Raw genomic sequence first — 24197 nt, 5'->3', positions numbered from 1 at the left:
CTGTAAAAGAGGGGGGAAATCAAGGTAATCTATCTGATTTTGCTTACCATGGTTGAAACATACTGATACAAGTTTGTATATAGAATTTCTGAGTGTTAAGATGTAACTTATTATTTGATCTAATTTGTTGTTGGCTCCATTAAACATTTTTGATACCAGGACATTTACGTTGGCCATATATTTTTCTAGTTACCTAATACAGGTACAGATTCCTTTTGGCTCTTTGTGACTTCCAGGGCTTTTTGGAATGTTTTCACTCATCATGACCTTGTGTTGCACTTGGCTGTGGAAGCCCATGTCAGTGAAAGGGACTGTTAACTTTCACTACTCTTCTTTCAGGCTACATAATGAATTCCAGCACTGGTAGGATTTAATGTTCATCTCACTTTCAAAAGGTGTAAACATGAAATGAACTTGTGCAAGAAGATTTCACCTGATCCTCCTGCAGTTCTGTCCAGAAAACATCCACAAATAATGAAGATACCATTTTTAAGCCCCTCTGAAGCGCATGTACCCTTATGTATGTATACACAAGTGATGCAAGAAACCTGAACAGGTCCCAGTGCCGGCCCATTTTTGCATGCTTTTTTTTTTTACTTACATTTAGAGAAACTGTTCTCACTTTATGTATGCTTTCCTTCTTGAAACCCAGTATCAAAGTTTTAATTATCCATTTGCTATTTCTCAGATAAGCACTTACCTTAATTACAGATTTACTACAAATGGAGACAACCTTGCCACTAATTTTGTTGAAGACAAGAACATTGATGGATCGTTCATGGGAACGGGGTATCTCCAGAATGTCCTGCACAGCTGATGTAAGAGGCACAAGTTCGATTGAAGTGGATCCTGCACAAGTAAATGTACACAATGAATATGAATTTCCCTCAACCTGTAAAGCTAACAGTGGGATTTTTTACCTTTATATAAACCTCTTCTAATTTGCAGATGTTAGGTAATTCTTAATGAAATGAGATCTCACAGAAGTGCAGAGTTGTCCATTGTGTGTGAAAGCACACACAAGTTAATAATTCTGTCCAAACACATTATTTATAGAGTGCAATACTGGTTGGCTTGAAACTATGATGAGATTAAGACAAGGTCACCAGTGAAGGGATAAGTAAAAAAAATGCAAAGAGAAGTAGTAATCGGGATAATGGGATTTTGCATTGAGCCTCTGGAAAAAAGAAAACAAGCAATTAAAAAGAGCATTATGTAAGATGTTGAATCAGAACAGGTGGAGAAAAAGAAAAATGATCTTCAAAGTACTCAAAGAAAAGGCTGGCAAAATAAAACAATTTAAAGCTAATTATTAAGATCATGAAATCCAAAACAGTTAAATGCTTTACAAACCCAAAACATTAGATGTGTTTCTTTTTCCACCAAAGCAGCCTGACTTTAGTTTTTGCAACATGTTCTGTTTTTATATTAGACTACCATCATGTACAGTATTCTTTATTTTCTTTCTTGTAACAGACAATAATAAACCAATTGGTTATTCCTAACAGTCCAATAGTTTCATAGCCACCATCACATCAAATTTTGTGCTCAATTACAATTTATTTAATTTAGTGAATCAAAATTCCCTTCTGAAATGGTTTTCCTGGACCATTAATCCAGATTCAGCACTATTACTATGGTAAAAAACTTATTTTCTATTTCACCTCAACCTGAGAATCTATAATTGAATTTTTCATAGCTTACTAACCTACCAGCAATTAATCTCTTATTTTTATTGTCAAACACCATTGTGTTGAAGTGCCGATCTACTTGATGTTCACCCAAGATGAAGACCTGCAGGATAGCAATTGTCTGAACATCCCAGACTCTGAACATCTTCCAAAAGAAATTTAGAAGTTTAAATTTAAGAGAACATTAATAACATTTCCATTAACTTCACAGTTAATTTTAAACATACAAATACAAACTTAATTAAACAACACCAGGATTTAAACATACAAATACAAACTTAATTAAACAACACCAGGATTTAAACATACAAATACAAACTTAATTAAACAACACCAGGAAAAGCAACTCTAATCTATGAAATCTAATTTTAAGAAATTATTAGAACAGTAAAAGCCATTTTGAGCCAGAGGTAATATCAGCATAATGCCACTGTGAGTCAGTAATTCTGTTCCTGCTGAGTTTAAACCCTGCAATCATTATGTTGCATGTTTTTTTTTAAACCAGGTTTTCAGCTTCTTTATCTAAAAGTAAATGCAAAACAAGATTTTTGTCAAAAATAAGGGAAGTTTGCTGAAATTCAAACTATTCTAGTATTTATACTGTGAATGGAACAAGGAAATATAATGGAACAGAGGAACCAATAAGTACAACTCCATAGTCATTTTAAGGGGCTTCAAGGGTAGACAGTGTGATGGAAAAATACATTAGCATGCATCCTCAGTCAGGGCAGGAAATACGGGAGTTGCGACATTATATTGCAGTTGCATAGGTTGTTGGCAAGGCTGCATGGAGTATTATCTTCAGTTTTGTTATAGGATGGATGTGCTAAACTGGAGCAAGTGCAGAACAGATTTGAGGATGTTGTCTGGACTAGAGAGCCGAAGATATAGAGAGAGGATGGCCGGGCCAGATCTTTATTCCTTGGAATGTAGGAGAATGAGGGCTGACCATATAGAAATGTTTAACATTAGAGGAATAGATAAGGTATTTAATATTACAGTAATATTTGTGTAATATTGTTAATACGATGCTTGATTAAAGATTCTTTTTACATATTGCACTGTGGGTTAAAAATAAAAATACGTAAATGGCAAACATCATTACACCACTATGTCACAGGTACACTCCTTGCTTAAAGTAAAAACTAAGTTAGAAATTTATTCCTGGCTCCTTTGTTTTCCTTTCAATTAGATTTTTATGTTTTGAAGTTACAAACTCTAACAGATGGGTAACATTCTTTTCCTCAGGTTAGGAGAGATCAAGACTAGGGAGCATAGATCAAGGATGAGAAAAGGATCTGAAAAGACCCTGAGGATCAACTTCTTCACTCAGAGGGTGCTGAGTAGATGGTAAAAAGCTGCCAGGGGACATGGCTTTTCCTGCTACAATAGTATCATTTAAAAAGCACTTGGATATGTTAATGGAGGGAGGGGGCTTATTGATTATTGGTCTTGCTGTGTGGGCACCATAGACAGCATGAACCCGTTGGGCTGAATTGCCTGTCTCTGTGCTGTATTGCTCTATGAAACTATTGAAAATACTGATCTTTCACCTCGCTGTCAATGCTGTGGATAAATTAGAAGAGAGGAAAGTTCTGGAGATGAAAAAATTCTATCTCCATGAGAAGATAGTGCCAGCGAACAATGTGACCAAAGGTGACATTCTTCAGACAGTTCATGAAACTACTTCCTTTTCATCCTTTACATCCTTTACATATTCTTTCAAATATGATTCTGCTACTTTTGGAGCCGGGGATCTACATTTTAATTGTGTGTTTTCAGGCCAATTGAGCAATTTGGTGCTTTGCTGTCTCCAAGGGTTTTAGGTGAGGCTTCAAGTGAAGTGTGTGACTTGAAGGCCAAGAAGGATGGAGAAAGGGTGCAAGCCAGTGATGTACTCCATTTCTCGACAACTTTGATGATTAAATCAATGGGGTCATGAATGGAAGCTGAGTGGGTGAACAGCACCATTTGCCTGAAGTGAAAGGTCTCTTTCTGACTCTTACTTGTTATGGCCGGAGTCTTGGATCTTGGGCAAAGTTTAATGGATGCGGCTTGTGGATTAGACACTGTAGTTCACATTATGATGTGTTTCTGGTTTCTAGTTCCTCCTTTTTTGTAGCTATTTTGCACTATTTTGATCAGGGCAAAGTGGTTTTGCAGCCTGCAGACAATGAACGACACAGTCAGTTGAACTGAACTGAACTGAGCTGAAACTGAACATTTCTGGACTGTTTTGATGACTTTGTGGTTTGATGTTTTATATTCTGTGTTGTTTTCACTCATTTTCCTTTTGTCATTTGTGCACTGTTCTTTTTTATAGCGCATTGTGAGTTTGATGTTTTTCTTTGAATAGATTCCATGTTTTTATTGGTTTCTGGCTATCTGTCAGAAGATGAATCTCAGGGTTGTGTACTGCATACATACTTTAACAATAGCTCTCCTTTGAATCAAGTATTTAGGTTCCCTACTTGAAGCTCCAACTAAACATGAAACTTCCAACTTTCAATCATAATATTTTCCCATTTTGTCACTGTGCCCCTGAAAGAAACATATAAGAAGTATCCCACAAATCATACTGATCTTACTGGATATAAAGTGGGCCAGGCTGGAAACTCCAACCAATATGAGGTAATCAGAATTCATATAATATCTTTTATAGGAACACGTGTTGCTATGAAAATTACTTGATTTTCTGCAGTGGAGCAGGTAATTGATTTGCCTACATTTCACAACTCTGAGTTTGCACTTCATGTCCTGCCAACATGCCTTTTCTCTGCTTCCCATCATCCAGCTTTGTACAGAAAGCAAGGCAAGAATTCAGTCCTGAAGAAGGGTCTCATCCAAAACATCAACCATTTACTCATTTCCATGGATGCCTCCAGCATTTTGTGCATGTTGCAAATATTCTCCAGTTGTTTAGCTCTCAAAAATTGATTGTCCATACTGATTGTCACTAAGAGGAAAGATTCTATGATTATAACATTGCTTGCAGGAAGAGTTCTCCCCTCCCTCAAGAAGGTCTGTCATTTGCTTTGTACTAGATATGTGGAGGTTGTTGTTGCTGTACAATTTGTAAGCATTGAAATGTGCTTCTTACTAGCAGTCACTGAGAAAGCAGAATGACTTTATTCTGGAGTCTGCAGGCTGAAGAAGTTTGAGTAATTATTGGAATTACAGAACAAAATTTCATGCATTTTTCTGTATATTATCTGGGCAGAAATAATTATCCCTCTGTGTCAGGAATGTACTTCCCTAAGAAACCATCACCACGAGATTTGCTCATTCATGTTGACCTGCAAATCATTTCAGCAGCAGCCAGTAAGACCTTATTACATAAGCACCGGAGATAATTGGCTAAGCACCAATCTATAGTACACAGATGCCATTCATACTCAAACTTCCCAATGCGTTATTCTCCATGTAAAACACAAAGTAGTCCTGGATTTTAACAGTCTATTTAAATGCTCAGTGTGCAGATGGATGTGTTTGGTGTTAATCCAGCACTCCCCTCTTCAATGCCATACTTGTCTTGAGGAAGAATTAGTTCCACATATATACATATCACGTGTGTGCCATTGATCAAATCCAATAGCATTAAATCATGTGAAATAAAATTTGAAGATTCCAAGTCAAGATCATTGTCAAATATTCTGCTACATTAATGCAGAACTTAATGGTGTCTGCTACCCTGAATTTCACATCACCCAGCAAGTGATGGACTGTGAAGTTTGAGTTGCCACAAGCTGAAGGATGATCTTGCGTTCAGTATCATGAACTCAGCAGCACACCCTCATCTACTCATGACATTCATGAAATTGCTTCCATTAAACATATCCAAGAACTTCTATTAAATATGTCATAGAAAATTTGCCTTGTGAATTAACCATCCAAATGACATTTGAACAATTTATATTCTGGCTCCTGCAAAGCAACTTAACATCTCTAGCCAGGATTGGAACAAATCAAACAGTGAGATTAAGAGCAGCACACAAAATGCTGGTGTTGCTCCGGATTTCCAGCACCTGCAGAATCTCTAGCATTTACAGTGAGATTAAAACATTTTTTTTTACTCTTCTGCTCTAAAATTTTTAATTGCTTTCTCTCAGTTCAATAGTTTACTCTCGTTATTTCTCTTGCTGCACCATTTCTCTTCTTTACCATTCTCTGTTGCTTTCTTCATTCTTAGTTTTATCTCATTCAACAAATTACTTTTTGCCTTTGCTTTATATTCAGCTCTCATGCTCAGCAATTTACAGGAGAAGTGTTTCAATCGAAAGAATGAGGAATTGATTCTCAATAAAAGGGGCATAAGTTCCATAAAGTTCTAGGCCATTATTTTTATTTTACAATCTCCAATTCCAATTGTTTTCAGAGTTTGCTCAGCGAAAAAAAAAACACTTTGTGGGTTGATTTGAGGGTATTGGCCTTTATCAGGAATTAGCAGACAGTCATTAAAATCCATTTTGAAAATCTAAATGATGTATTTATATAACCATATAACAATTACAGCACGGAAACAGGCCATCTTGGCCTTTTTAGTCCATGCAGAACGCTTACTCTCACCTAATCCCACTGACCCGCACTCAGCCCATAACCCTCCATTCCTTTCCTGCCCATATACCTATCCAATTTTGCTTTAAATAGCAATACCGAATCTGCCTCTACCACTTCTACTGGAAGCTCATTCCACACAGCTACCACTCTCCGTGTAAAGAAATTCCCCCTCGTGTTACCCTTAAACTTTTGTCCCCTAAGTATAAACTAATGTCCTCTTGTTTGAATCTCCCCTACTCTCAGTGGAAAAAGCCTATCCACGTCAACTCTATCTATCCCCCTCATTATTTTAAATACCTCTATCAAGTTCCCCCTCAACCTTCTATGCTCCAAAGAATAAAGACCTAACTTGTTCAATCTTTCCCTGTAACTTAGGTGCTGAAACCCAGGTAACATTCTAGTAAATTCCAGGTAACGTTCTAGTAAATTAAGATTTCTTTCTAAACAATACTTAGCTTACTGTTATAGCACATTATATAGTTATTACAAGCTTCTTCCCCAAAATCAGTACAGAACTTGAACACAACACTAGAGAGTTTGTATTATTTATATTACTGTAATATATATTCAAATTAATGAGTAATACCACAGAAAATATACATATACTGTATGCAGTACAGTCAACACTGTGAAGAGAAAAGATTCTCATTGCTTAGGTTCTTGTTATAATAAAACAGATAATTAAACATTCTTATACAGTAAAGTGAATATTAGAAGAAACAGCTTTCATTTATCTGCTTTCTTTCCTAGTATGACATTCCAAATCACCTCATAGTTTGAAATATATTGTACTTGATACTTAATGTAGGAAAACAAGCAATCAAGTTAGTACCTTAGTCAACTCAAAGTTCAAAGTAAATTTATTATCAAAGTACATATATATCACCATATATACAATCTTGAGATTCATTTTCTTGCGGGAATTCGCAGTAAATACAAAGAATCTCAATAGAATCAATAAAAAGCAGCATCTAACAAGACAAACACCAAGGTGCAAACGACAACAAACTGCAAATACAAAACATGAAAATAATAACAATCATAATAATAAATAAAAAAACAATGAATGTTTAGAACATGAGAGGAACAGTCCTTGAAAGTGAGTCCAGAGGTGTTAGGAACAATTCAGAGATAGGATAAGTGAAGTTAAGTGAAGTCATCCCCTCTGGTTCAAGACCCCAATGGCTGATGGATAACTGTTCCTGAACCTTGTGAGGTAGATCTTCAGGCTCCTGTACCTCCTTCCCTATGGCAGCAGCAAGAAAGAAGCATTGCCTAGATGGTGCGCGTCTTTGATATTGGATGCTGATTTCCTGTGAAAGCGCTCCATGTAGATGTGCTCAATGGTGGGAAAGGATTGATCTCTGGGAGACTAGGCTGTATTCATTACTTTCTGTCTGCTTTTCCATTCAAAAGCACAGGTCATGATGCAAAGTTCAAAGTTTAGAGTAAATTTACTATCAATGTGGATATACGTCAGCATATACATACAACGCTGAGATTCATTTTATTGCCTGCCAGTCAATACAGTCTCCACCACACATCTATAGAAGTTTGTCCAAGTTTTCAATGACATGCCAAAACTTGGCAAACTTATAAGAGAGTAGGGATGCTGCCGTGCTTTCTTTGCATTAACACTTATTTGCAGGACCCAGGAAAGATCCTCTGAAATGATAACATTGAGGAATCTGCCGCTGATTCCCTCTACTTTTCTCCCTCTGTAGTCAATAATCAGCTCTTGGGTCTTGCTGACATTGAGTGAGAGGTTTTGCTGTGGCACCACTCTGTCAGATTTTGAATCTCCCTCCTATATGCTGATTCAGCACCACATTTGACTGGGCCAACAACAGTGGTATCATCAGCAAACTTAAATATGGCATTGGAGCTGTGTTTAGCCTCACAGTCACAAGTATAAAGCGAGAAGAGCAGGGGGCTAAGCACAGAGAATCGTGGTGCATCTGTGCTGATGATGTTTGTGGAGGAGAAGTTGTTTCGAATCCAAACTGGCTGGGTTCTGCAAGTAAGGAACTCGAGGATTCAGTTGCAGAAGGAGGTTTTGAGGCCTAGGTCTTCCAGGTTATTGATTACTTTTGATGGGGTGATAGCATTGAATGCCAGACTGTAGTCAATGAAGAGCATCCTGATGTTCAAACTTAAAAGCGGGTAGAGATGCATCTCTACCCGCTTGGAGAGGTAAGACACTCCTTCCTTCTACCAGCCTGCAGATCACCCCTGGGCTAAGTGTAGCACTTGCTTAGCCCTCCTCCCTCCCCACCCCCGATCAGGGCCACATGAAGCCTTGGGAGCAGGTGGTGGATGCTCGTATGAGCCACTGGTGCAAATCGCAAGTCCTGGTTTTGCAACCACTGACACCAGACATACAATCTCTGGAGAGTATTAATAATGGCTGGGGTCACTGCCCAGAAAAAGGACTAGCAAACCACTTCTGTAGAAAAACTTAACAACAATAATCATGGTCATTGAAAGACCACGCTGATACCATATGACACAGCACATAATGAACAATTGAACAATGTTTACTATGTACAACCTTGAAATTAATCTTCTTGTAGGCAGCCAAGAAACATAATAAACATAATAAATGCCACTAAAAAAAACCTACTCAACAAAGACCATTGAACACCCATGTGAGAAAAGAACAACTTGTGCGAACAAAAATAGTAAACAAATCAGGTCAGCCTGCAACCGGTTAAGAAGCCCGATAGATGCAGGACACAGCCATGAAGCCACGTCAGCACTGAGGCAAGGAAAGCCTCTAGAAGTAGTAATCTTAATTCAAAATAGTTAATAGTGTCTTCTAGATGTCAGAGGTAAGTCTTTTACTCAGAGAGTGGTGAGTGCGTGGAATGGGCTGCCGGCAACGGTGGTGGAGGCGGATACAATTGGATCTTTTAAGAGACTCCTGGACAGGTACATGGAGCTTAGAAAAATAGAGGGCTACGGGTAAGCCTAGTAATTTCTAAGGTAGAGACATGTTCAGCACAACTTTGTGGGCCAAAGGGCCTGTATTGTGCTATAGTGCTATGTTTCTATAGTGAAATTTGCCATGCAGAGGGGAAGAAGCTGTACCTGAACCACTAAGTGTGTGCCTTCAGGCTTCTGTACCTCCTACCTGATGGTAACAGTGAGAAAAGGGAATGCCCTGGGTGATAAGAGTCTTTAAGACGGTTGCCTTTCTGAGGCACCATTCCTTGAAGACATCTATTCAATCTTTTTTTAAATCAATAAAAAAAGATTGAAAATGAAGATGTCTTGGATACGACGGAGGCTAGTACCCAAGATGGAGATGACTAATTTTACAATTTTCTGTAGCTTCTTTCAGTCCTGTGCAGTAGCCTCCCCATACCAGTTAGTGATGCAGCCTGTCAGAATGCTCTCCATGGTACATCTATAGAAGTTTTCAAGCGTTTTAGGTGACAAACCAAATTTCTTCAAATTCCTAATGAAATATAGCTGCTGGCTTGCCTTCTTTGAAAATAAACACTGACCAGATGCAAAAGATTCTCAATTAGTCTATCCGAGAATTGTACAGTTCCACATCCCTTCAACACAGCAACAAAATATCAGCTGCATGTGTCTGGGAGGGGCTCGACTCATTGCCGTATGACTCAGAGACAAGCATGCTATTTAGCGAAGCATTGCTGATACAATGAAAGAGGAAGGTCCACTATCAGTGACAGACATTCATTTGTTCTACTTGTGCAATGACTCAGAGAATGGATGGTAAACTAAAGAAAAGGAACTACCATGCAACCATCACTTACTCCTTCAGTTGAGAGGCTAATGATGTGTTGATCTACTTCGTTAATTGCAACCTCAGTAATGATACAGTTGTGGCCAATCAACAATGCCTTTGGCTTCGAGAACATATTAGGATTCCAAAGTCGAACAATCTTGTCTTCTCCTGGACATGAAATAAGAGATGCTTTATTACTGGAATATTTCACATGTGTGTAAAACATTCCTGCCTAGATCCTAAAGGGAAATTCTGATCACAGAAACTTGAAACCAGAGGTCTGGGACGGTACAGCAGAGCACACTTGAGTTCCCAATTCCACATCGGTAAATGAGTCTCCTACTACTTATTTTAAGTACAAGTTTATATTTATTGTCATTCAACTGGATATATGTACATAGCTCAGGGACAAAGGTGCAAAACACAATACATACAGCTCGTAAAATATTTAACAGATAAAAATTGTATTCTTTAAAAATATTATATATTATTTATTTTTTAAAGTATTCAGAAAGTTAACGTTTCAAATAAAGTTAAGACATGCAGTTCGCATTTTTTGCTGAACACTTTCACACACCCACCAAAAGCAGAATTTCCTGGTGATCAACCATTTTAATTCTTATCCCAATTCCCATTCTGACATTTTGAACCATGACCTCCTCTTCTTTTATGATGAGACTTATCTCAGGGTGGAGGAGCAACACCTTATATTCCATCACAGCAGCCTCCAACCTAATGGCATGAACATAGAATTCTCCTTACAGTAATATTATCTTCTCCTTTTCTTTTCCCCTCTCCCTTCCATCTTCTATTCCCCACACTGGCCTCTTATCGCTTCTCCTCAATTGCCTGCCACCTCCCCTTTCTCCTCCTTCCCTGTCTCCAATGGTCCCCTCTCCTCTCCTATCAGATTTCTTCTTCTAGCTTGCCATCCTTCCTCTCCCCTCAACTTTTTATTCTGCCGTCTTCCACTTCCTTTCTAGTCCTAATGAAGGCTCTCAGTTTGAAACATTAACTATTTATTTTCATAGATGCTGCTTGACCTGCTGATTTCCTCTAGCATATTGTGTGCACATCAAACAAAAATACCCTAAATTTGTTTTATTAACGAATACCTAAGCTCACAATCAAAGCTGAAATTTTAAAGCACAGTAGTGCCTTTCTTAATCAATAAAGCATTCTCATTTTTTGAGTGATATGGGTGTCCTTGGAGTTCAAGTACAAAGTTCCAGACTAGAGGTACAGAAGTTGGTTGCTGAACAATATAAGAACTTAAGTGAGTAACTCAGGTACCTGGGCTCACAGCCTTATAATGTTACTCTGCTATCCACCTGTGACCTCTCCAGCCTGCTTTGCCATTCAATGAGGTTATAGCTTATTTTTTATTTCAACTGTACTTCCCTGCACTAAACCCAAATTCTTTAATTTCATACCCACCTTGAAAGTTTGCACTGCTCTCCTGGGTTGAGAATTACAAAAGGATCAATACCTTTTTTTGTGAAGAAATGTCTGCTCATGTCAGTGAACAATCCCTATGGTGAGATCATGATCCTTGATTCTAGACATCAAAGCCAGGGAATCATCAAATCTACCATTCTCATAAGAATATTGTACATTTCAATCTGATAGCCTCCCATTCTTTTAATCTCAAGAGTAACAGCTTAGTCTACTTAATACCTCTTCTTTCCCAGAATCAGTATGTTGAACTTTTGCTGTATTTTCTCCACTGTAAGTAAAACCAAAACCTGTACACAACATTTCATCATATAGACCAGACTTGTATATTTTGGAGCAGGATGTCATTGATCTCGTACTGCACGGAATAACAAATTCTGAACTCCAGCGCCTTCCAGAAAGAACATGGCTTTCATGACCCTGAACCTCAAGTCCACTGGCCTACTATATCCCATTCTGCTCAATGCACAAAGATATCAGCCTTGAAAATATTGAGATGATCGGGTAGCCTCCGGACTCTGTGATTGAGACTTTAGAAATTCTAACCATTTGCATTTTCAAGTTCATCCTCATCTCAGATTCAGGTTCAAGGCCGTGACTCCTAGTTCTGAGTTTCTCGGCCTGAAGAAGCAGCTTCTGTACATCTACCCTTGACAGTCGGTAGATCCCCTTCCTCCACACTGCTGCAGTATAACATAATATCACCTCATTAGGCAAGTGCTCATCCAAAAAATCGATCTAATGAATTTGCCCCACAAAAAATCCAAGTATAACCTGATGCACGGTTTCAAACTGAAATATCAATGGCTTCTTTCTTCCCACAGATGCTGCTTGATGCATTGAGTTCCTCCAGCAGAACGTTCCTTGCTCTTCAGCACTTGCAGTCTCTTGTGTCTTGATGATCAATTGCTTCGATACACAGACCAATACTGAACTCTGCATTCCAGTTATAATCTCATCAAAGATTTATAAAATTCCTTATTCTTGTATTTCATCTCCTTAAAAAGGAAGACATTTTTATTGCCTGTCTAATTATTTGCTCTATCTGCATGTGAGCACAGCTCATGTGAGAAGCAGGAATGCAATGAAAGTCATCCCATCACTCGAAATCTGACAGTGCAGTCATGATGTTCAATGCTTACAAAGTACTGCGAAGTACTGAGATTGGCTTGGTTTCAACTGTACGTCAAGAAGGTGAGGAAGAGTCCCTTTTTTGCCTTTCTTCCCTATCTTGGTCCAATACCAGCAGCCAAACCTTAGTCATTTATTCTTCAATAATCCTCTACTTAACTCCCAAGCTGACAGATCATTAGAATGCCACGGAGAAACAGCAAATCACAATGGGTAACAGGATGCTTTGAAACAAGAGTGAAGCATTTCTAATTTTAGTGTTATGAGCATTATCATCATTCCTAAACCCTAATCACATACAACTAAACTGACAATAGTAAAGAACTTGCAGGCTTATAATATGACTCAAAAGGAGCAATTTACATGATTAGTTCTACTTATAGTTGGAAACAGTTTGCAAATTAGGACTGCAATTTTTGTCACACATTTCAAGCCAAAATTAACTGATTATGTAGTTAGTTGTGAGCATACCCTTTGATCAAACACAATTAATCCATTCACCGACATACTGTTGAAGCAAGATAGAAATTCTGAAATATTCCAAATATTCCAATTTTGAGACCTACCTCCAGTAACAAGCGTATTTGCTTTCACACAATAATCAAATGCATTAACACCTCGTGGAACGGACAGCGTTCTAATAGGCCTACAGTTGAAGATAAGGAATAGGTCAATACATGAATATGTTACACAAGACACGCAAAGCAATGATAAAACCTTCGTAGAATCGTGCTTGCAGCTGAGGGAATTCATCATAAATGTACACTCAATCTTTATGTCATCCAAGTTCTGTATCTGTTACCTTGAATGTGGTTTATAGTTGTACTTTAGATTTTCATAGATCCTCACTTTGGCCAGCTGCATTCAGAACTGCAACAGAGCCTGCTGTCAATATTCCACAACGCCATTGACAGGCTACTGTCAAAATTCCATTGGAAACATTTCTGTCTTGCTGACAGATTTCTTACCGTTTTATTTAGCAAAGTCACTTCTTACCACAAACAGGAGAAAATCTGCAGATGCTGGAAATCTGAACAACACACACAAAATGCTGGAGGAACTCAACAGGCCAGGTAACATCTAGGAAAAGAGTACAGTTGTCGTTTCAGGCTGAAACCCTTTGGCAGAACTAGAGAAAAAAAGCTGATGAGTGTGTTTAAAAGGTTGGGGGAGAGAGGAGAGAGAAACACAAGGTGATAAGTGAAACCTAGAGAGGGAAGAATGAAGTAAAGAGGTGGGAAGTTGATTGGTTAAAGAGAAAGAAGGCCATGGAAGAAAGAAGAGGAGGGGAGGAACACCAGGGGAGGTGATGGGTGGGCAAGAAGATGAAGTGAGAGAGGGAAAAGGGGAAAGGAAATGGGGAAGGAGAGGTGGGGGGGCATTACCGGAAGTTTGAGAAATTAATGTTCATGCCATCAGGTTGGAGGCTACCCAGACAGAATATAAGGTGTTGTTCCTCCAACCTGAGTGTGGCCTCATCACGACAGTGGAGGGAGCATGGATAGACATATCGGAATGGGAATTAAAATGGATGGCCACTGGGAGTCACTTTCTTCTACCTTTTGGTAACCTTCTATTCCCACCAATGTCCAAAGTATTCATAGTATTATTCTATTCTAACCATTTGCAAATCCCTGTTTCTCTTCACACACACAAAGTCCCTCGTGCCTCAGTCACTTAAACTATTAGTTTTGGAATTTCCTCCTTCATTCTTTCTATTTCTTCTCTGGTTTAAGGTCCCACCAAAACCAACTTAACCCTTCCTAATTTTTTTTTGTTTCTGATGTTACCAATGAGAAAGTACAGGAAAGGATAGGAACTTTTTTTGGGACTGGCTGTGAGGCTGATTGAGGAGCTGCAACAACAAACGCACACATAACATGGGCCACTGAATGCAGATTTCACAAAACATGGAATAGTGACGGCTCAAAGAAGCTGATGGACTCTATCAGCTTTACCAGTCAGTCGTTCCATTGAGAACTATCTGCAGGATGTAGTGTACAGGTCAGATTTCTTCTGACTTCAATGTTAATCAGGTCAGGAAGGAGGATGTCTGATAAACTGAGTTGAGTAACCAGGTTCACTTCATTTGAAAGACGTGTTTTATATTTTTTAAATATAAAGACTGTGGCTATCTGAGTTCTAAGGTCTCTTCATTGTTCTGGTCCATAGTTACCAATGCAAAGGAATTAGAAGGCCTGTGCAAGGTCCTCCAGCCCTCAGTCTGCACGACAGATATGCCCTAGTCTGAAATAGGTGTAGCTATCATAGCATGGTCTTCTCACAAGCTGAAAAGCATATGATGAGGGCAACCAGGCCTCTATATTACTACATTTTACCAAATGTCTGTTTAAAGTAACACATACAAAATGCTGGACTTGATAAATGATTTCGGCCCAAATCATCATCTGTTTACTCTTTTCCATAGATGCTGCCTGACCTGCTGAGTTCCTCCAGCATTTTGCAAGTGTTACTTTGTATTTCCAGCATTTGCAGAACCTTTTGTGCTTATGCCTTACAGCTTGCCCGGATCATTTCCAGTTTTGAAAGGCATTTGAATACAGAATAAAGGATTAAATATAGATTGAGAAGCAAAAACAAATCCTCTGAAAGGTTTAACATATGGATGCAAATGTGTTGTTACTATATAAATTAACAAAATGATAATTTTATCAATTTTGACTGATGAAGGCCTATAAATATTTCAAAACTTTTTTGTGGTTGGGCACTGAATATTGTTGTGTACACATAATTTCCCAGAACAGCTGCAGGAGAAAGAGAGGGAAGACACAACAGAAAAATAAAGAAGAATTTAATGGAACAAATGTACAGCTTTGTTCATATAACATATGTAACTTACTGACAATCTCCCAGCTTGCGTATGTCATCCAGCACCACCGAGTTTACACTGTCCGAAGAGCAGCTCACAAAAGAGCTCAAATGTGGAAAATATTTCACTCTCAATACCCACTCATGATGCAGTTTCCGTCGTAAAATAGGACTGAAAAAATAAATAATAGAAAATGATATTCTGTGCCTTATCAATGATGGCATATTGTGCAGGACATGGATCAAAGATAGAAGAATGTGGGTTCACGTGCATTTCCAAATTCCTGACTGAATGTCGGAGCTGACGCTCCAGCACCATGGGAGTGCTGTACTGTGATGTGACGAGTTCATGTTAAGTCCTGCTCACTTCTACCAAATGGTCTTTGACCTGAACCATTAACTTACTGACTCCATGAGATGCTCTTGACAAAGTTAGAAATTATTTAACTTTATTGGTGACATTTGACTGAAGGGGTTGGTAAATTCCAAATTATGGTATTAAGTGATAATCAATATTTGATTTAATCAATAATACGGTCATGAAGTTATACAGTCAGAAAAAAGCCATTCCATCCCACTGGTCCACACCAACCAAGATGCCCACCTAAACTGCATCTGACCAATATCAGTCTCAACCTTTCCTATATATGTACCTGCCCAAGTGCCTTTTAAATGTAATTAATGTACCTACCTCTATTACTTTCTCTGGCAGCTTATACAATATCACCCTCTGCATGGTTCCTATTAAATTTCTCTTCTCTCACTTAAACTTACACTGTCCAGTTCTTGATTCCCTAACCTAGGAAAGTGACTGTGTGTAACCACTCTATCTGTAACATGCACGCCAATGAATAAAGTCCCAGACTGCACAATATCTCCCCTTAAATCTATCCCTTGAATTGCGGCAACTTCCTTGTAAATCTTTTCTGCACTCTTTCCAGCTTAAATGGTCTTACTGGCATTGAGCGCAAGCTTGATGCTGCAAAACCACTCAACTAGCTGGTATATCTTGCTATAGTCCCTCTCATCACTATCTGAGATTTTGCCAACAATGGTCGCATCATCAGCAAACTTATAAATGCCACGAGCTGTGCCTAGCCACACAGTCATAGGTATAGAGGAGTAGAGCAGTGGACCAAACACACATCCTGAGGTACGCCAGTGTTGATTGTCAGCGAGGAGGAGATGTTATTACCAATGTTACTGCAACATAGCTTCTCTACTCAATTCCCTGGCTAATCCAGTCTAGCATGCCAAAAGTCTTCTTCATCACACATCCTGCTTGTGATACCACTTTTAAAAGACTATGTACTTGTTCACTTGGGTCCTTTTGTTCTCTAACACTCCTGAAGGCCCTACAATTTACTGTGTTAAGTCCTATTGGGATCTATCTTCCAAAAAAAGATCATAATTTTGCACTTATCCAAGTTAAACTCTATTGTCATTTCTCGGCCCATATAGACATGTGCAAAGTCATGTTGACTACCCCTAACCAAATTCTATCTTTCCAAACACTTGTATAGCATGGTAGCATAGTGGTTAGCGCAATCGCTTTGCAGCACCAGCAATTATCAATTGGGGTTCAAATGCTGTCACTATAAGGTGTTTGTACATTCTCCCTGTGACAGCATGGGTTTTCTCCTGGTATTCCGGTTTATTCCCACATTCCAAAGATGTACGGTTATGGTTAGTAAGCTGTGGGCTTGCTATGTTGGCACAGGAAGCTTGGTGGTTAATCTGTGGAATTTGTTGCCACCAGTAGTTGTGAAGGCCAAGTCATTGGGTATACTTAAAGCAGAGGTTGATAGGTTCTTGATTAGTCAGGGCATGGAGGGATATGAGGAGATGACAGGAGATTGTGACTGAGGGGGAAATGAATCAGCTATGATGAAATGGCAGAGCAGACTCGATGGGTCAAGTGGCCTAATTCTGATCTTAGATCTTATGGTCTCAACAACTTGCAGGTTGTCTCCAGTGCAATTCTTGCTGATCTGATTTGACGTAAATGAGGCACTTCTCTGTATGTATTCATATGTATGTGACTAATAAAGCTAATTTCTTTAATCTACCTCTCTCTCACTCTGAGAAACCTCTCCAGTAACTTACCTATCAGAGATGTTAGCTTACTGGTCTATATATCCCAGGGTTTTGTCTTACACCCATTTTAAAAATAAAGGCACAGCAATCAACCACTCTCCAGTCTACTGGCACCTCAACCTACGGTTAATGATGATGCACATTTATCAGCTAGGACTCTGGCAATCTCTTCTCTAGCTTCCCACGGTGTTCTTAACTTTAGCAGTTGTCAGACTAAACCATTATTAACCCACTACTTTTCCAAAGAGAAACAAAACCGTTAAAACTCTCATGACAACCTACCGACGGAGAAGTCTTGGTTCCAAGACCTGGGATTGGAGGGCGTTACTCTCCTTGGATTTCTGGAGATCTTCATTTCCCAGAATTAATAGGTTCACAAAACCAGCATCATCACCAATCAACATGTAATCTTCACCTGTGTTCTCAGGCTGGATCACCGCACAGATGCAAAGCATAATATTTTGCATGGGTTTAATGGTAACGAAGTTAGTCTGCAAAGAATGTCAATTATCAGTTAAAGTTGCTTTGAATTTCTTTCTTTTTCCTTTTCAATCTTTTTATTAATATCAACATGGTGAGATTTATACATAATTATTGGGACTACAAAATTACAAAATTAAAATGAGCATAAAAGGATACATAAACAATAAGTAGAATATAGTTAAGTCTTCCCAGATCATATGTGATATGAGTATAATATGAACAAGACAAAAAAAAAACACAAACTAGGTACATCAATATGAAAAAAAAACAGAAAAAGAAGAAAATGAAAAAAATTACCCCAAAAAAACAAGAACTAATCTAAGAAACTAACCATTAACTAAAAAAAGACAAAAGAAAAGGAGAAAATCAAAAAAATTGGCTGTTTATAGTATCTAAGAAAAGACAAAGAGTCATCAGTGTCATCATCTCCGATCCTCTCTACATATATATAATCAGAACCAGAAAAACATAGGATTTGAACAGGGTCAAATTACATCATGTGAAAATATTGAATGAATAGCCTCTAAGTCTTTTCAAATTTAATAAAAAGGTCATACGTGACACTTCTAATTTTTTCCAAATTTGAACATATCATAGTTTGAGAAAACCAATGAAATGTGGTAGGGGGATTAAGCTCTTTCCAATTCAACAAAATAGATCTTTTAGCCATTAATGTAAGAAATGCAATCATTCGACAAGCAGAAGGAGATAAATGAATTGACTCTATCATTGGTAAACCAAAGACTGCGGTGATAGGGTGAGGTTGTAAATCAATACTCAATACCGTGGAAATAATATCAAAAATGTCTTTCCAATATTTTTTCAAAGACAGAAATGGACAAAACATATGAGTTAGAGAGGCTATCTCAGAATGACATCTATCACATATAGGATTTATGTGGGAATAAAAATGAGCTAATTTATCCTTGGACATATAAGCCCTGTGCACAACGTTAAACTGTATCAATGGATGTTTAGAACATATAGAGGATGAATTAACTAATTGAAGAATTTTATCCCAATTCTCAATAGGGATAGAAAAGTTAAGTTCCCTTTCCCAATCATTCTTAATCTTATAAAAGGCCTCTGAACATCTTTTCATAATTATATTGTAAACATTTGATATTACACCTTTCTGAAAAGGATTTAGTTCTAACAATTTCTCCAAAATACCCATAGAATCTAAATTTGGAAAGGTAGGAAGTACAGTGTTTTAAAAGTTCCTAATCTGTAAATATGTAAAAAAAATGAAATCTGGGCAAATTATATTTATTAGATAATTGTTCAAAAGACATGAAACAATTATGCAAAAATAAATTAGAAAATTGTACAAACCCCATTTCCAGAAAAGTTGGGATATTTTCCAAAATGCAATAAAAACAAAAATCTGTGATATGTTAACTCATGTGAACCTTTACTTAACTGACAAAAGTAAAAAGAAAAGATTTTCAATAGTTTTACTGACCAACTTAATTGTATTTTGTAAATATACACAAATTTAGAATTTGATGGCTGCAACACACTCAACAAAAGTTGGGACAGAGGCATGTTTACCATTGTGTTACATCACTTTTCCATTTAATAACACTTTTTAATCGTTTTGGAACTGAGGATACTAATTGTAGTAGATTTGCAATTGGAAATTTTGTCCATTCTTGCTTGATATAAGACTTCAGCTGCTCAGCAGTCTGTGGTCTCTGTTGTCTGATTCTCCTCTTCATGATCCGCCACACATTTTCAATAGGAGATAGATCTGGACTGGCAGCAGGCCAGTCAAGCACATGCACTCTGTGTCTACAAAGCCACGCTGCTGTAGCCCGTGCAGAATGTGGTCTGGCATTGTCCTGCTGAAATAAGCACGGACGTCCCGGGAAGAGACGCCGCCTTGATGACAACAAATGTCTCTCTAAAATCCTAATACACACCTCAGAGTCAATGGTACCTCCACATACATGCAACTCACCCATGCCGTGGGCACTGATACACCCCCATACCATCACAGATGCTGGCTTTTGTACCTTTCGCTGATAACAATCAGGATGGTCGTTTTCATCTTTGGCACGGAGAACTCAACGCCCGTTTTTTTCCAAAAACTAGGGGAAATGTGGACTCATCTGACCACAGCACATAGTTCCACGGTCTTTCGGTCCATCTGAGATGAGCTCCGGCCCAGAGAACTCGCCGACGTTTCTGCATAGAGTTGATGTATGGCTTCCTCCTTGTGTAATACAGTTTCAAGTTGCATTTCTGGATGCAGCGATGGACTGTGTTAAGTGACAATGGTTTTCTGAAATAGTCCCGAGCCCGGGTAGCTATAATTGTCACAGTAGCAAGACGGTTTCTTAGGCAGTGCCGCCAGAGGTCTTGAAGATCACACACATTCAACAGTGGTTTCCGACCTTGCCCTTTATGTACTGAGGTGTCTCTGAATTCTCTGAATCTTTTCACAATATTATGTACAGTAGATGTTGAAGACCTAAATTCTCTGCAATCTTGCATTGGGAAATATTCCTTTTGAACTGACTAACAATTCTCTCACGAATTTTGGCACAAAGGAGTGAGCCACGACCCATCCTTGCTTGCAAAGACTGAGCCTTTGATGGACGCTACTTTTATACCCAGTCATGATACCTCACCTGCTACCAATTACCCTGCTTAATGTGGAGTCTTCCAAACTGGTGTTACTTGAATATTCTGTGCACTTTTCAATCTTATTTTAAATCTGTCCCAACTTTTGTTGAGTGTGTTGCAGCCATCAAATTCTAAATTTGTGTATATTTACAAAATACAATTAAGTTGGTCAGTAAAACTAATGCAAATCTTTTTTTTGTACTTTTGTCAGTTAAATAAAGGTTCACGTGAATTAACATATCACAGATTTTTGTTTTTATTGCATTTTGGAAAATATCCTATCTTTTCTGGAAATGGGGTTCGTAGTATACCTTTAGTCTTCCAAGCTGAATAAGCTTGGTCCATAATAGAGGGATGAAAGAAGAAATTGAATACAATAGGAATTTCTAAAACAAATTGATTCAACCCAAAAAATTTCCAAAATTGAAACCATATACGTAGAGTGTGTTTTACTATCGGATTGTCAATTTGTTTATGCAATATAGAAAGAGCAAAGGGAAGAGAAGTCCCTAAAATAGAACCCAATGGAAATCCTTGTACAGATTTAATTTCCAAATTTACCCTATGAGGGCTAGGAGATAAATCCAAATCCCTTAACCAACAATTTTAATATTTAATATTAATTGCCCAATAATAAAATCTAAACTTTGGCAATGCCAACTCACTTTCTTTTTGACTTCTGTAAATATCTTTTACCCAACCTAGGATTTTTATTCTCCCATATATATGAAGAAATTTTTGAATCAACATTGTCAAAAAAGTATTTCGGAATAAATATTGGTACCGCTTGAAATATATATATATAAGAACTTAGGTAAAATAATCACCTTAATAGCATTAATCCGACCTATCAGTAAAAAGACAATGGTGACCATTTAGTAAACAAACATTTGGTCTGATCAATTAAGGGTAAAAAATTAACCTTAAATAAATCCTTGTAGCGATGTACTACATACAGAGCTAAAGATGACATGCAGTCAGTAAGTCGTTTTGAGACTAGTTTATTCAAACTTCACGGCGCTGGCATTTAATCCCTAGCACCCGCCCTCTCCGGGTGGAAATGACGTCAGTGGTGCATTACCAAAGTCTCTCCCCGCGCGCTGGCTATTTGTGAGCCGGTTCACCTGCGCAGAAAGTGGGTCACAACATAAGCCCCCCCCCCAACAACTGGCGATACACCCCCCAATGTCCACAGTCTGGATCCGCCTCTGTTTGGGAGGTCTGCATCTGTGCCGTGGTGCCTGAACCTCGACTGGCTGTGCCAAGTCCACATGGGTTGGTTTGAGTCGGTCCACCATGAAAACCTCCTCTTTCCCCCCAATGTCCAGAACGTACATGGACCCGTTGTTGTTGAACACCTTGAGCAGCCCCTTGTACGGCCATTGTAGTGGTGCCTGGTGTCCGCCCCTTCATACAAACACAAACTTACAGTTCTGAAGGTCTTTGGGTACTTGGGTCGGGGTCCATCCGTGCTGTGAGGTCGGTACGGGGGCCAGGTTGCCAAGCCTTTCACATAGTCTGTCCAGGACTGCTGCGGGTTCTTCCTCTTGCCCCCTTGGGGCTGGTATGAACTCTTCTGGGATGGCCAGGGGTGTGCCATACACCAACTCGGCCGACAAGGCGTGCAGATCCTCTTTGGGCACTGTGCGAACTCCAAGCAGGACCCAGGGAAGCTCATCCACCCAGTTAGGTCCTCTCAGGCAGGCCATGAGAGCCGACTTCAAGTGACGGTGGAAACGTTCCTCTAGTCCGTTCGACTGTGGGTGGTAGGCAGTTGTGTGGTGCAGCTGTGTTCCCAACAGGCTGGCCGCAGCCGACCATAGGCTGGAGGTGAACTGGGCACCTCTGTCGGAGGTAATGTGGGCCGATACCCTGAAGCGTGCTACCCAGGTTGCAATCAGTGCTTGGGTGCAGGAATCAGCAGATGTGTCGGTGAGCAGGACCGCCTCTGGCCACATGAACCGGTCTACCACCGTTAGGAGGTACCGCGCTCCTCGGGACACTGGTAGGGGCCCCACAATATCCACGTGAATGTGGTCGAACCTCTGGTGGGTGGGTTCAAACTGCTGTGGCGGGGCTTTAGTGTGCCGCTGCACCTTGGCTGTTTGGCACTATGTGCATGTTCTGGCCCATTCACTGACCTGCTTGTGAAGTCTGTGCCACGTGAACCTGCTGGAGACCAGCCGGATGGTTGTCCTGATAGATGGGTGCGCCAAATCGTTTATGGAGTCGAAAACTCGCTGCCTCCAGGCTGCTGGGATGATGGGGCGAGGTTGGCCAGTAGCCACATCGTACAGGAGGGTCCTATCACCGGGGCCTACGAGAAAGTCCTGCAGCTGCAAACCCGAGACTGTGGTCCTGTAGCTGGGTATCTCGTCGTCTGCCTGCTGCGCCTCCGCCAGTGCTGCATAGTCCACCCCCAGGGACAGGGCCTGGACAGCTGGTCTGGAGTGCGTCTGGCACTATGTTGTCCTTTCCCGAGACATGCTGGATGTCCGTCGTTTACTCGGAGACGTAGGACAGATGTTGCTGCTGGCGAGCCGACCAGGGATCAGACACCTTCATGAATGTGAAGGTCAGTGGTTTGTGGTCCGTGAACACGGTGTATGGCCTGTCTTCTAAGAAGTACCTGAAATGCCGGATTTCCAGATACAGTGCCTACAACTCCCGGTCAAAAGCACTGTACTTAAGGTCCTAGGTGCTTGCTGAATAATGCCAGGGGTTGCCAGCGCCCCTCAATGAGCTGCACCAGCACCCCACCGACTGCTGTGTCGGATGCATCCACCGTGAGTGCGGTCGGAACGTCCGTTCTGGGGTGCACCAGCATTGTGGCATCTGCCAAGGCTCCCTTGGCTTTAGCGAAAGCAGCCGTGGCCTCCTCGTCCCAAGTAATGTCCTTGCCTTTACCCGACATCAGGGTGTACAAAGGGCGCATGATATGGGTCAAAGGGGAAGAAATGGTGGTAGAAGTTCACCATACCAATGAACTCCTGCAGGCCTTTGACCATGTTGGGCTGAGCAAAGTTTTGGATCGCGTCTACCTTGGCGGGCAGAGGTGTTGCCCCATCTTTGGTAATCCTGTGGTCCAGGAAGTTGATGGTATTGAGACCAAACTGGCATTTGGCCGGGTTGATTGTGAGGCCGAAATCACTCAGGCGGGAGTAGAGCTGGTGGAGGTGGGACAGATACTCCTGGCAACTACTGCTGGCTATAAGAATGTTGTCCAAATAGATGAACGCAAAGTCCAGGTCACGTCCCACCGCATCCATTAGCCGCTAGAACGTCTGAGCGGCATCCTTCAGGCCGAACGGCATTTGGAGGAACTCAAACAGGCCGAATGGGGTGATGAGTGCAGTTTTGGGGATGTCTTCAGGGTCTTCAGGGTTCACCAGGATTTGATGGTATTCGTGGACGAGGTCTACATTGGAAAAGATTCTTGCCCCATGCAGGTTTGCTACAAAGTCCTGTATGTGCAGCACAGGGTAGCGGTCCGGAGTTGTAGCCTCGTTCAGTCTGCGGTAGTCGCTGCATGGTCTCCAACCCCCAGCTGCTTTGGGCACCATGTG

At 39.9% G+C, this 24197-nt stretch overlaps 1 protein-coding gene across 1 annotated transcript in view; it reads right to left on the bottom strand.

Annotated features, from left to right (window-relative positions):
• LOC132403322 (WD repeat-containing protein 64-like) overlaps nt 1-24197 on the bottom strand; it is a 129568-nt gene that overhangs the window by 65230 nt on the left and 40141 nt on the right. The window contains exons 6-11 of the mRNA XM_059986773.1: nt 17800-18008; nt 15452-15592; nt 13158-13237; nt 10034-10173; nt 1713-1836; nt 701-849 (exon numbers count right to left, since the gene is read on the bottom strand). Of these exons, the coding sequence (XP_059842756.1) occupies nt 701-849; nt 1713-1836; nt 10034-10173; nt 13158-13237; nt 15452-15592; nt 17800-18008 (843 nt within the window). The remainder of the gene's footprint in view (nt 1-700; nt 850-1712; nt 1837-10033; nt 10174-13157; nt 13238-15451; nt 15593-17799; nt 18009-24197) is intronic.

The sequence above is a fragment of the Hypanus sabinus genome, chromosome 12 (genome assembly GCF_030144855.1).
Source record: "Hypanus sabinus isolate sHypSab1 chromosome 12, sHypSab1.hap1, whole genome shotgun sequence".
NCBI classification, from domain to species: Eukaryota; Metazoa; Chordata; class Chondrichthyes; order Myliobatiformes; family Dasyatidae; genus Hypanus; species Hypanus sabinus.
This window is presented reverse-complemented; position numbering and strand designations above follow the sequence as displayed.